The 15,349-nt window shown below is 39.8% G+C and overlaps 1 protein-coding gene across 1 annotated transcript; it reads left to right on the top strand.

Moving 5' to 3' along the window:
- Positions 1-440: 440 nt before the first annotated feature.
- On the top strand, positions 441-15,056 carry LOC124289871 (S1 RNA-binding domain-containing protein 1-like; the record flags this gene model as incomplete). Its single annotated transcript, XM_046726547.1, has 16 exons — positions 441-751; positions 1,215-1,441; positions 1,834-1,951; positions 3,093-3,228; positions 4,058-4,154; positions 4,568-4,724; positions 5,020-5,225; positions 5,821-5,978; positions 6,392-6,488; positions 7,537-7,644; positions 9,584-9,675; positions 10,688-10,770; positions 11,810-11,916; positions 12,814-12,990; positions 14,321-14,491; positions 14,936-15,056. Coding segments are annotated over exons 1-16 (2,274 nt in total), but the record flags the coding sequence as incomplete, so codon positions are not given.
- Positions 15,057-15,349: the final 293 nt, after the last annotated feature.

The raw sequence follows: 15,349 nt of genomic DNA, 5'->3' as shown, positions 1-15,349 counted from the left end.
TAAGTCATTGAAAATACCGAGAGACAAAGTTCAGAATTATTTAGAATTAGAGTTATTGAATGAAGGATATTCTACTTGGAACTGGCCGTGTTCATGTCTATTTAAAAGACTTGATCAAAATTACCACACGCAGTCTCGCGCAGCCAGTCACAACTGCACGAAGGAAATTGTTCAAGGGAAGGTAACTCTACATGTAAATCACAACCAAATTTACGGGGAAATCCGACCACCATCTCGAAGTGAACAACAGCTATCAAACAATATTTAGTTCCTCTACTGCTTTCTGCCTGTGACAATTTCAGATTCAGTTGGACAAGTGATCAGGTATGTGTTAAGAAATCCCAATCATCAGACAAGTCGGTGTCTCAATTTACAAATTAGATTTCTGTGAAGATGAAGATGCGCTCCACGCAGTGCTGTGACGACAACACCTGCACATGAGTGGAGCAATGTCGATGTAAGGAGTCTCGTGATTATAAGTGATAGAAACGTCTGTAAAATCAATACAACCTTCGTGGCCGAGTGGTCACAGATGCGAGTAGTGGGGTCGGGATTCGTTATGATACAGACTCTGACCTCCACTGCATCACTGCTAGTTAGAGTAACAATAAATGCAGTGCCTGTTTTAAAAGTGAACGTGAGGTTTCAAGCTGCTGGCTCGTGTCTCATAGCCTATCGCAGAACATTCACCGAATATACGGGATCTGATTCTGAGACTGAGAACAGTTGTGATTCAGACAACGGTACCCCTGTAAGTTTGTGATCGATATCACGTGTTTACCGTTCAAGAAATTTTTTGTTTGTTCTTTGTTATACCTGTGTGTCCAAGAACAATTTGAAGTTGTTTCACCTGTGTTAATTTAAAATGCCTTTAAACTATCCATAAAACGTGTCATGTATTCACCTTTAAACTATTATCAATTATTGCATAAAATTTCAACCTCAATAAAAATATGTTTTAAATATTCTGACTTCCTCAGAAACACTCAGTAAATGATGTTGATTCTAATGGTGCAAACTTATAAGCTTCAAAGGCAGAACTAATATGATCATATACAATATTGTATGTTTTCTTGCCACTGTAGATTTCTAACATTATACCTACTTCTTAAATTATTTCCACTCATGTTGTTTAATTTGTAAATTGAGACGGAGACATGCCACGTAGATTAATTATGATTTTCAACCTATTGTCATTATCACTTGTGTTCTAGATTGTCACAGCCATGCCTCCAAAAGGGAAACCGATCGCGCCAAGCTGGCAGATAGAAGAAGTGATTGCCGATACAGTAGACACATCACAAGATGTTGCTCGCAATTTGATGCAGATGCTGGAAGAGGGCGCCACCATCCCCTTCATTGCGAGATATCGTAAAGAGAGAACAGGGGGTATGGAGGCCGAGAAACTACGAGAAGTCAGCAGTCTTCTTGATGATCTCAAGTAAGGATAGTCGAGGCATATTGGGGAAAATGAGGACAACAAAATTCTATTTCTGATCACTAAGAGAGGGGCATGGTGGGGTAGCTTACTGGTTAAAGCATTTATTCGTCACGTAGAAGGCCTGGGTTCAAATCTCCACATGGGTTCAATGTGTGAGGCCATTTTTGATTTTATATTTCCGATTAGCTGATGCTGTGATTATGCTAACAATGTTTGTAACATGTTACAAATTCTGGACGATTCTGCTAAATCTGAGTCATTTAGCAGGACCGTAGCAGCAGAGGTGAACAATAAAAAGGAATCTCCCCATACCTTAAGTATTTAGGGAAAGATAAACCTTAAGCACCCTGTCACACATGTTCTTTTTTTTCAACAATACTGTTATATTCCAGGAATGTTATGTCCAAGATGTCGTCTGTCTACAACACCATTGAGTCTGCAGGAAAGATGAACCGAACACTGGCCGCTGCATTGAAACGATCCACCTCTCTCACTGAAGTAGAACACCTGGTACGTAGCAACAAAATATCTGGTATGCATCTTGCTTGAACATACTTTGAACAAAAATATTTTGGTACATGAAATGTCACTGAGAATATTTAGCTCGTCAGAAAACTCATAAGTTGTAATGGATCCAGATTTTAACCAGACCGCATTACATGATGTAGACTTGGGACGATTTCTTGATGATATACCTTTGCCGAAAGTGAGTGACTGAGTGAGTATAGCAATATACCACGCTTTTAGCAATATTCCACCAGTATCATTGTGGTGAACTCAAAAAATGTACCCATGCCAGTCTTGAGTGTGACGAGCGACCATTTTAACCACAGGCTACTCCCACCCACCCCATTTAGGACAGCAGATAGCTGGGTGTATATATGGTTGGTTGATGGAAATTGCACAGCTAGGCTCAGAGCTGCAGATAAGCTGCATATTTGTGTAATGTATGCAAAACAAAGTGACATTACTCAATTCATTTTGAGCTGCATGTTTACAAATGTTCATTAAATATCTAAAAATCAGTGTAAAGAATCAGTGTATCATATATTCTTCAGATGTGCCTGTATTTCAGATCCTTGTCTTCTGATCAAATGCAGGCATTATACAGATCTTTTACTGCGATTAATGATACTTAACAATGGCAATATGTCTTCCATATTGTTAATTAAACATGTATATCTACATTGTGAGTTTTAGGCAAGGTGTCACACACTTTGGGACGTACACAAACATACAAATTAGATGCACCTGAGACGATATTGTAGGAGGAATTACTTATGAAAAGCTTCTTGTTGGTCTATAAAGACCCAAGACTGGGTCCAAGGAATGAAAATATATTGGAAATACATGTACATCACAGTAAACTGTCTATCCCTATTGTGAACTGTAACGAGGGAGTCAATACCTTGTGGCTTGAGACATTATCTGGAGGAAGCTTGGGTAGCCTAGTGGTTATAGCGTTGGCTTGTCGCACCAAAGACCTGGGTTCGATTCCTCACATGGGTACAATATGTGAAGCCCATTTCTGGTGTCCCCTGCGTGTGATATTGCTGTAATATTGTTAAAGTGGTGTAAAACCATACTCACTCACTCATAATCTGGAGCCCCTAGGCAGTTGTAAATATAACACTACTGCTGTCCCCCACAGTACGCCCCCTACAAACCAGGACACAAGGGGAGTCTCGCTGAGAGAGCTCGTAAACTTGGCCTGGAGGAACCAGCGTTACAGATTCTAGATGGAAAGCATGTTCAGCTGGAGACACTCGTCAGGCAAGGTGAAAAAGGTGAGGTTATTCTCTAACATTATTAGCTAACTCGTAGCAATACAGGTTGTTGACAGTCATTAGGTAAAACTCTGTAGGCAGCAATACTGCTTTTCAAATTGTGATGCATTTTACCTAGAAACAAGGGAGTTGTGTGTCAGGTTGTATGAAGCTGAATCAGCAATATTCTTATGTCTTGATGACCTATTATGGCTATAACTAACCTGGATAAGACAAGATAGCCTCAAGATCCACTTCATTAGGATACAATTAACCCTGTTAGAAATTGTAAGTGTAAACAATTAATGTTTCCAGTGCAGATAGTAGTTTCAAACCAAATCTGTGATATTCTGGTATTTTTGTTGTCCTTTGATGACAGGTTTTTGTGGTATAGATTTATTTGGTTTATGGCTGAAATATTGTTGATGTGACGTTAAATATTATCTCCCTCACACACTCCAGTGCAGATAATTTCACAGGACAGAATATTCCCAAAACAGCATGTGGAAATAATATCCTTGAAATAATTTTAATTGTAAAATTTTGCTTAAGATATCGCTTCCCATTGAAAGAATCTCCAGAGGGTAATGCATATCCTATTATGTAATCACCAATTCCTAATTAGTCAGTCACTTTGTATTGGAGATGTTTTCAGCCAAGGGGAACAAACAACATTAAAAAACAATTTACTGAAGTTTAAGTGGGAATGTGATTCAAGGCCTTAGTGTAGGCCTAGATGCCAGGTGGGAAACGAGACTTGTCATCACATACAGATTGTAGTCAGTGACTGATACACTATTGTGTTGGTACAGATTAGTGCATGCCTTGAATCACATTGTGTATATTTCAGGTTTGGCTAAACCTCACGACATAGAGACTGGCATCCAACATATTGTGGCTGATATTATCTCAAAGGACAAAGAAGCCATGGATGAAGTCAAAAGATTGTGAGTTGTCTCCCTTGCATAGTTGACACTAACAAATAGACGACCCATTGATCTACAATGAAAACTTGTTTTAATATTGTAATCAGAGCTTCAGTGTGTAAGTCTTGAACAAGGCGAGAGCTAAATTGTTAGACTGTCATTTAGTCCCAGAAATAATGTTATCTTATTAAATTAAACCTACCGAAATATAGATGTAAACCAAAAAGAGCCCTGAACAATCAGCATTTAAAGGAGTCGACAATCTAGACTTGTGTTTTAAACCTTTTAATTATGTCTCATGTGTGAAACCCATTTCTGGTGTTCCCCACTGTGATATTGCTAGAATATTGCTAAAAGCAACATACAACTAAACTCACGCACACACCTTTTAATTAAACTGACACACCACTTAAACGACCTACTGTTGTGTGCAGGTGCGAGACCTCCAATGTCAAGATGGAGTCCAGCAGAAGTAAGACAAGCTCCAAGAAGGATGATAAGGACAATAAAGCTGGAGCCTCAGATGACAGCCACAAGTTCGAACAGTACTTCGACTTTTCCTGCCCTGTGAAATATATCAAGAGTCACCAAGTAGGTCATCCTAACGTAAATATGTTGTGCACAAAATGACAAATAATATTCATTGTAAATATAAAGAGATTCATTCTAAATGCTGAAGTAAAGTGCATTCTGGGAAGCGTGACCCCTCAATCATGATGATGAATACATACCTACAGCAGCACATATTAACTCACTGGCTGTTCTTATTGCAGTGTAGTAGCAAATTGCTTGAAAAACATAGAAACTAACAACCCCCAGTTTCCCAGAGCAGGTTGTCCTCGTCGCTAGCAGCTACTGCCGGTGTAGTGAAGACGTTGTGTTGCAGGTGCTTGCATTAAATCGTGGAGAGGACAAGAAGATTCTCACTGTTCGAGTGACTATCCCCGATTATGTGAAGAATCGTCTTATAGGCAGCTATACCCACAAGTTTGTGAAGCACTGGTCACCTGAAAGTGTGAAGAAGCTGATGTCTGCTAGCATCACAGATGCGGTCAACCGACTCATCCTGCCACAGACGTGCAGACATATCAGGTGGGGCCCTTTTAGGTCACAACATCATCAGTAACAGAATAGAATCTCATCAACATCATTTAGAAATGGAATCAAGCAGCTACTGACATTGTCTTGCAAATGTTTGCTTTAAAAAACCCAGTATTTACAAAATGTGTGTTGACAAGCTTGCCATTTCATGCACATCTTGTCCAGACAGTTAGGTTTTAAAGAGACTTGTGTCTGCTGTTCCCCACAGAAACAAGACAAACAGCTTTATGTTCATTCTCTAGCTTATGGAACCTAAACACTACAGGGTTTAACCTCACAAATGTTTCTTTCCTTGACAATGTTCTAAGTCTGGGCATATGTTCCTACATCAGAAACAGCTGAGGCATGCATCCTCTTTTTTTCAAACAAGAATGGAAATTTTCCAATCATTATATGAGAAAAACAGTGGAATATTGATATGGATAGTATTTGATCACTTGTTCATTTGGAAAGAAGGTTTCATCTTAAATATTGGTCTTATTACTGATCACGAGAGGCTCCTAAGAGGTCATGATGCAGAGAAGCATAAACTCACCAACTTCCAGCGCTGTATGTGAATATTCAGCAAGAGTATGTCTGTCCCCAGGTCTGAGTTGACAAAGGCAGCAGAGAAAGACTCCATCCTTGTGTTTGCCTCCAACCTGAAACGACTGCTTCTAACGCCACCAGTCAGGGGAAAGACTGTGTTTGGGATTGACCCAGGGTTCAAGAATGGCTGCAAGACAGCAGTTGTCTCCCCTACAGGTGGATGGACAAGTTTCAACAATGACATTTTATAGTTTGTTCATGATTCCTTAAATGATTTACCAAATAGATAGAAACACAATATGTTTAAAAAATGAAGATAGCTCTGTCACTGTTTTTTTTAACCCAGTTTACATAAAATTCTGTAATATATTCTTTGAATTCTTTACAAACTATTCCAACTAGTGTGTGGGTACACTTACCACACAAACTATAATGAATTACATCTACATGACCCTTGTCATTTGGTCCAACACAACAAGCAGCAACAAACTATTGATATATATACTTCTATTGTGCCCCCACTATCATGTTACATGCTGTATTTCAACCTCACTGTCCTGATAAGTTTTTGCTTGTGACCTATCGTGCTAACCGAGTGTGGGTTAACAATGGATATACTCCCTCTACAGGTGGAATACAGACTACTCAGGTGTTCTACTTCCTGGACTACAAGTCCAACAAGGCTGCTGAGAAACAGAAGCTGGTCAATATTGTTAAAACATACAGGTAAATTTGTCTGAGCAGAGAGACGGACTGTTCTGTTTAACACACACCGATTCAAAATGACACAGCAATAAGTTTCACAGAAGAAATGCTCACAAAGAAGTGTAAAGGTTTTTGATGAACATAGAGATTTTTCTGGGTTACATCTTTTTTATTTCGAGTACAACGTTTCAGGGCTTGTTCTGATGATGGGGCCAGAACAAGCCCTGAAACGTTGTACTCGAGAATAAAAAGAAGATGTAACCCAGAAAAATCTCTATGTTCATCAAATATCATCTTCTAAAATGCCAATCAAGCATGTAAAGGTTTTGTTTGTCTGTCCAGAAATATGGAACGTTGTTGGATTGATACTGTCAGTAGTTGCTTCCACATATCAGAATCTGTTATTCCTCTTTGAGCCAGCATATGTCCATCTTGACAGCCATATTGGAAAAATCCCATCATAGGATAATTGAAAAGAAGGAATATAGACAGCTACAGTTTCTTGAAAGTATCATTATTTCAGGCATCGTGCTTCCAAGGGAATAACTCACAACCTTTCCAGTAAAAACTATTATCCTAAAAACATCTCAACAATGTTATTTATCTGTCTGTCTGTCTGTCTGTCTGTCTCTTGTCTCTGTCTGTCTGTCCAAATGTTATGGATTAATCTTGTACAGGATGTTATGGAGAGATATATAACTATCTATACTGTGATGCTAGTCAGTAGACACTTCTAAGATGCATGTTATCAGTAGACACTACTTGACGGGTGTATGCTATCAGAAGACACTACTTGTCAGGTGTATGCTATCAGAAGACACTACTTGTCGGGTGTATGCTATCAGAAGACAATACATGTCGGGTTTATGCAATCAGAAGACACTACACGTGTCGGGTGTATGGTATCAGAAGACACTACTTGTCAGGTGCATGTTATCAGAAGACACTACTTGTCAGGTGCATGTTATCAGAAGACACTTCTCAGGTGTATGTTATCACAAGACATTACTTGTCAGGTGCATGTCATCAGAAGACACTACTTCTCAGGTTTATTCACATCACTTTGCAGGTGTGAGATGATAGCCATTGGGAATGGTGTGGCGTGTCGACAGACGGAGGAGTATGTTTCTGGCCTCATCCAGGGGAAGGCGTTCGGGGAGATGCAGGTCATGTACTGGTGGGTGAACAGTATTAACAGCTTCACATTATGACAATGTAGACACGGCAGTGCCTGGAGTCATTTGGGGTGGTGGGGTAGCCTCGTGGTTGAAGCGTTTGCTCGTCATGCCAAAGACCCGTGTTCGATTCCCCACATGGGTACACTGTGTGAAACCCATTTTTGGTGTCCCCGCTGTGATATTGCTGGAATAGTTAAAAGTGGTGTAAAACCCAACTCCCTCACTCACTCACTGACTCCAGTCATCCCATAGATCAGAGTTTGAAGAAGCATGCTTCCCAAATCTTTATAATTAGTTGAATGGATGTAGTGAAAATAATATGGTTCGTCCCTCAAGATGTACTGTAATATGAACTGTACCAAATTTTAACATGAAAGATCTTATAATGAAAGAAATTATGAAATTGTACAGGACAGTACACAGCACAATTTATAGGGCTGTGCAATATTACCGGTAAACTGGTATATACCGGTACAGTATCTCGCGATACAATTATCGCGAAATGGTTCAGATTCTGCAATATATTGGGTCATCCAGAGTTAGCTCCCTTTGAATTATCTTCCCTTGATTTTCATAGCAAAAAAATGTGATCTAAAAGTGCCAAATATATTTTTATTTCTGTTGGTTTCATGTTACATATTACAAGTGGAAGTGTCATTATAAGTGGCTCCAAAAGTTCTACCAAATGCATTACGTTTTGTGGGTTTCAATGGTTTTATTTGGAGTAGTTAAGTGGCCTCAAATTGGCCATTTTTTTATTTGGACTTGTTAGTAGAGACTCTGGCCTCTGAGTGACTATTTCACAATTCACACTACTTTGTTATTTTTTTTTGTTTCATAATGGGACATATGACATCAATTTATATTAAAGGCCAAAGCCTTATAAATTTTGTAGGACTGTATAATGACATTCTAGTCAAGGATCTTAGTAATTGGAGGTCACATGAGATTTTATGCTCAAGTAGTTCAATTAAATCATGTTTTAGGTTCATTTTGCAATAGTTCATGTTAACACATGTTTATATTGGAGTTGAATCTGAACGAATCACTGACAAACAGTAACAATAATTACATACTGCATTGAAGTGCATTCTGTAGAAGCAAACAAAACTGACCATGAAAATCATGTTATACGATTACCTCTATCATTATGTTCGCAAAACTCTGTTGCAATACAGTTACTTCAATGAAACATTCCACGTTAAGACTCTATATCATTTTATTTATCTGTAAACGATTGGCATACACCCATACACAATGGGGACGGGGAGCCTGAAAGTATGGTGTAGCAGCAACTAAGAAGACGATGTCGCACACAGAGAGCTATTATGAATTTATGATGTACTTGGGCAGAAACCTTCCAGTCAATATATCCCAGTATGTATTGCAATATCTCTTAAGTTATAGCAATATATCGCAATATGAAAATCAGGGCAATATCCAGTCCTAACAATTTAATTACTTTACCTGACCCTCATCAATTCCTGTATGGACTCATGAAATGAGTGAGTGAGTGAGTGAGTTTAGTTTTACGCTGCACTCAGCAATATTCCAGCTATATGGCGGCCGTCTGTAAATAATCGAGTCTGGACCAGACAATCCAGTGATCAACAGCATGAACATCAATCTACGCAATTGGGATACGATGACGTGTCAACCCAGTCAGTGACCCTGACCACCCAATCCTGTTAGTCACCCTTTACGACAAGCATGGATGCTGAAGACTAATTCTATCCCAGATCTTCACAGGTGAACTCTGGCTGTCATGATATAGGTGAGATAGTAGTGTCAACATGATCAAAACGTTTAACCTCATCAGAAAGCTCGCAAGGTAAGGATGTCATCTGTAGGATGACCCCATGCCCTTCTACAATATCATGATAAAAACTCTTTTTCTCACCCGGTCTTTGCATGTAGGCATCCAGTTTTGTTTTCTAGCATTGTAGACGAGTGTGGAGCGTCCATCTACAGCGTGTCAGATGAGGCCCAGCGAGAGTTACCTGACCTTGACCCAACACTCAGAGGAGCAGGTGGGTCATTTACCTCTGCTTAAAACAGATATAAACTAGTCTTAAAAATAACACTATTATAAGAAGCACTGTAATAAGGCTTGGTCGTGTGAAAGAGGAAAACCTGCACCGACCATCATCATTGCAATGTCAGATTCAGAGGAGGTTTGCAGGGATGGGCAGTCTTATCTTTCAGAAACTCCACATGTTAACTCCACCCTTGGATTCAAAGATCAAAGGGGGTGGTGGGGTAGCCAAGTGGTTAAAGTGGTTGCTCGTTACGCCGAAGACCTGGGTTCGATTCCCCACATGGGTACAATGTGTGAAGCCCATTTCTGGTGTCCCCTGCCGTGATGTTGCTGGAATATTGCTAAAAGCGGCGTAAAACTAAACTCAGTCACTCAAAGATGAAGGATCCACCTCCGTGATGACTCCTCCTTGTCTGTAAATAAGGAATCTGTGTCAGGTGTCTAGCTGGTTGCTGATTTGTCTAATTTGTGAAACTTTTCTTTTTTATATAAAGTGGTTGATATGCTGTCACATACACTTTCATGTTTTTGTCATCAAGGGATGCCGCCCTATTTATCTGAGGCTTCATCTGTTTATTCATTACAATACTTAGCTGCTGAAGTAGAATGGGGTGATATCTATACAAGTCTACCTTCTTAATTATTCATTATGTTTGTTCATAGTCATAGTACATAATGATCATCCTTTGATGTGAAACATCAAAGATCATAGAATCCCTGATTGATCTTGGCTCAACCATTGAGGTGTTACAAGTACCTGACATGTTATTATATCATCATAGGCGGATCCAGAGAGTGTGTGTGTGTGTGTGTGTGTGTGTGTGTGTGTGTGTGTGTGTGTGCAGGCCCCCCTTTTGTCCTGAAAGTTTATTAAATGACCCGTGAAAATGAAGTGTGCACCCCACCCCAACCCACTGTCTCAAGAGTGTGCACCCCCTCTATTTCTAAAAGCTGTATCCCCCCTTGATCATAAATGTCTTTTATGTGTGGTTTCCTGTTTCCAGTTTCCATAGCAAGACGACTGCAGGATCCCATGGCAGAGTTTGTCAAAATTGAACCCAAACATATTGGTGTGGGGATGTATCAGGTGAGCTATGTATAGGTGTTTGCAGGGTAAAACTTCACCTGATCTAATCACTGTTATCTGTCCATATTTATGCTTAGCTCATCTGTAGGCTCTGGGAAGACATGAACTATGGGTTGATATAACTGATGGTCCTTTGGCCTGTGACCGCCTCTGTGGTGTAGTGGTTTGAGCGTCCAACTGGAGAGCAGGAGGTCGCGGGTTCGATCTCCAGCCATGTCATACCAAAAGACGTTAAAATATGGTACTTGTCAGTATAATGTGTCCGAGTGGGGTAGTCATGCTTAACTGCGGCATGGTATCTCAGTGCGCTTGCACTATAAAACCAGCTAAAGTCTGGGCTAGTACAAGCAGCCGCACATACACACACACGCATGCACGTCATCATATGAGAGAAATAGTACGATGTTAAACCCCATTTCACCTCACCTGACCTTTGGCCTGTACCAATAACAGTGCTGCCACCAGACTGCGTAATTGAGGGATTGCTGCTAATTGTACTTACCTTGATGCTTTATTTATAAATGTATGCACGAACAATGGTGCAAATTTATTATTCATAACACGTTTTTATATATCGGGCGCGTAATTAATTTCAAACTACGACTATTTTCATTGAAAGGGATGTCAAACATTCGGAAATCAAAATCAAAATATTGAAACTTCCGAATTTAAAACAAGGCTTCCTAAACTCTGCACATTGTTAGTACATCTATTTGCATACAAACTGTAATATGAATCGCTGTAAGGAGCTCGTTTTGCTGGACAGAGCTTTTTGGCTGTCAAAATGTCAAAGAGAAGGATTACACATTTTTTCACTTTTGGTTATTGGCCCACATTTTCTAAAGGTAGGGTTCAACTAGCCCCTTCCTTGGAAATCCTGGCTGCAGCACTGAATAAAAAATATCAGAGGGCCTTTAGTTTAATTAAGTGTTCATCGAATACTACAACAGATTAGATCCTATGTGTTTGAAGACCATCTATTTTCTTTGTATGTTCTAAGAGATTTAGAATGCTTTACTTTGTGTGATGTGTTTCATAGCATGACATCGCAGAGAGCAAGTTGAAGACAGCTTTAGATTCGGTGGTGGAGGAGTGTGTCAGCTTCGTTGGTGTGGATATCAACACCGGCAGCGAGTGTCTACTAAGGTGAGTCTGTACCTCCAGTCCCAGCCTGACTGATTAATAATCACAAAACAAAACTGTCCCCATATATATTCTTTTTTAAAGATTACTCGATCGATTGTCAATTATTATATTATGTCAGACAATATTATCTTCTGTATCTTCATAATCCATTTCTCTCATAAGTTGTTGACTTGGATGAAAATGAAATTCATTAATTTTTCTAAATGTGTTTTGAGTTGATCAATAATTTGTGTGGGGATGTTGGGGTAGGCATCTATACCCATGTGTTTAGCGGCAAATCGTGAATCAAGCTATCAAAATCATATCTGACCGTACTCACTACTTAAATTCGGAATACAACCTCCTCCCTTCAGGCCGCTGCTACAAAGTTCCAATTGTGAAAACTAAGAGAGCCCGTACATCCTTTATTCCAAGTACCATATCTCTCTTAAACAAATGTGAAGATACCTAAATCGAAGAATTTATGTAAATAGTTTGGTATCTCTCTTATGTGTCAGTAGCTCTGCTGACATAACACAAATTCCTGAAAAGGCATTCTATTCTATTCTATTCTATTCTAAACACAATTCCTATTCTATTCTATTCTATTCCTATTCATTCTATTCTATTCTATTCTATTCTATTCTATTCTATTCTATTCTATTCTAAACACAAGACCTATCGGATGAGGATTCAGTTCACCATTGTGAGACCTTGTTGTTATGGGTCACACTGCCTCCTTGGAGTTGATGCTGTCTATCACTGGTCAGCCAGCTGTAAAATTGATGTAAAACATTCAGCCACTCAGTTGTCATGGATACTATTTTCTGATGATGTTAATTTAATGGAAATTGTCAGCTTAGTGTAAGCACCACAATGACCGACTATGTTACATAGGTGCATGTGTATGTGTTTCAGGAGGATTGCAGGGCTGAATGCTACCAAGGCAAAGAAGATCCTTGAGTGGCGAGAGAAGAATGGAGCATTTGTTAGTCGAGAGCAGCTGCTGGGTCTCAAGGGCTTGGGTCAGAAGGGGTACGAGCAGTGTGCTGGCTTCATCCGAGTGCTGCATGACTTTAATCGGCTGGGAGAGGGGTAAGTATTGTGATGGAGTAAGGATTGATCCACTTCAGTCTGGAGGGAGAGAGGTAGGGGTGACTATTGAGGGGTAAACAACTATTGCGATAGCGATAGTCTGTTGCAACATACTATTGCGATAGTCTATTGCCACCAACTATTGCAATACTCGAAGTGTCTCATCTGAAATCATTTCCCAAATGAATGTATAATTTATATGAAATAAAAAGAAGTAGAAGTAGTTTCAGTATCTTTTAATAACTGACAAGAAACTTGAAATCCAGATCAAGTGTGTTAAAGAGGTAACGGGGCGGATAATTCTAAAATCAAAGTGAACGAATCTGGTACTTCCTGTATTTTGCGCTGCGCATGTACCAACGGAAGTCAATTACTAAACTATCGATAGTCACACATATAATCAATGCATAGATAGTTTTTTGTTTCTACCATTGATTAATTGCTGTCGGAGACTCAACAATTGTAATCCATCGATAGTTTGATGCATCATTACAGCCCTTTAGTCTGGAGGGAGAGGTAAGTGGTGGAAAGTCAATGTAGTTAGGGTTGTTCCACTTTAGTCTGGAGGGAGAGAGGTAAGTGGTGGGAAAGTCAATGTAGTTAGGGTTGTTCCACCAGTCAATGTAGTTAGGGTTGTTCCACTTTAGTCTGGAGGGAGAGAGGTAAGTGGTGGGAAAGTCAATGTAGTTAGGGTTGTTCCACTTCAGTCTGGAGGGAGAGAGGTAAGTGGTGGGAAAGTCAATGTAGTTAGGGTTGTTTCACTTCAGTCTGGAGGGAGAGAGGTAAGTGGTGGGAAAGTCAATGTAGTTAGGGTTGTTCCACTTCAGTCTGGAGGGAGAGAGGTAAGTGGTGGGAAAGTCAATGTAGTTAGGGTTGTTCCACTTTAGTCTGGAGGGAGAGAGGTAAGTGGTGGGAAAGTCAATGTAGTTAGGGTTGTTCCACTATAGTTTGGAGGGAAAGAGGTAAGTGGTGGGAAAGTCAATGGTGGAGCAAGGGTTGTTCCACTTCAGTTTGGAGGGAAAGAGGTAAGTGGTGGGAAAGTCAATGTAGTTAGGGTTGTTCCACTTCATTCTACATCTTGTTAGGGTTGGTAAAATCTATTTTAAGTGGTTTCAATGAATTAAGCATTGCCAGTTGCCATTGCCATCTTCTCGGGATATTGATAATTAAGAACATAAAATATAACTATTTGGGAGAAGTTTTCCAATTACAAACTGAAAACAAATAACAAACAAATTTGTCTCTGCACCTTAATGTTAGAGTTAGTATTGCAGCATGTTTATAGTATATAGGATTTATACCCCATTACTTTATACGATATGCTATCTAGGCCAGATGAGGATGCTGAAGCTGAGGCAGCAGGCCCATCAGGCAAAGGGAGGAAGAGGAAAGCTGGCTCATCAAAAGGGTCCGCCAAAAAGAAGAAATCAGAAACTGATTGTACGCCAAATCCGCTAGATATGACCTCCATACATCCAGAGTCTTATCATATAGCATCAAGGTGAGTTTATGATATCTGCAAGACAGTTTACTCAATGTCATGAGTGCTACTGTATATTGACCAGATGAAGATTCTAGATCAGAATCGATCCCCAGCATCTCCAGGTTGTCATGAGAAGCAGCTACCCAATAGGCTCAACCAAAAGGACCAGAGCCCCGTTTCACAAAGCTATCGTAGCGCTACGACTGTCCTAAGTCTATGTTACAGTACAGGATGGACAACAGTTGTAGCGTAACGATAGCTTTGTGAAACGCCACCCAGATGTGGAGAAAAGGTGGATTGTGTCAGTGTACCAGAATGGCGAGGATCATTGCTGACAAAATCATTAACTCGATATTCTGATCCAGACATAATTATTTATGTCATATGGTATATTGCTGATTGGGGTGTCATATTAAAAGACACTCAATAATCAAAGATGGTGTGATGGCTTGGCTGTTTCAGACTCATGACAGACACTGGAGTTGATCAAAAGAATGTAGGGCAGGAAGACTTTTGTGAGAAAATTAGACGATTCAGCAAGCACAAAGGTGAGTCAGCATATATATATATAAATATTTCCATGGTATGTAAATGTTGAGTAACGATTGTTTTTAGAACCTAACTACCTAAACCTACAATGTATTTCCCCACTTTGTTGATTCTTTAAACTGATTGGTGAGTTGAAGTAACATCATGTCATAGCACCCGTGAAGGTCCAGGATAGAATGAGCCTTCAGTAACCCATGCTTGTCGTAAGAGGCAACTAACGGGATTGGGTGGTCAGGCTCGCTGACTTGGTTGACACATGTCATCGGTTCCAAATTGCTCAGATCGATGTTCATGCTGTTGATCACTGGATTGTGTAGTCCAGACTCG

The sequence above is a fragment of the Haliotis rubra genome, unplaced genomic scaffold (genome assembly GCF_003918875.1).
Source record: "Haliotis rubra isolate DU_JTF1 unplaced genomic scaffold, ASM391887v1 Scf45, whole genome shotgun sequence".
Lineage (NCBI taxonomy): Eukaryota > Metazoa > Mollusca > Gastropoda > Lepetellida > Haliotidae > Haliotis > Haliotis rubra.
This window is presented reverse-complemented; position numbering and strand designations above follow the sequence as displayed.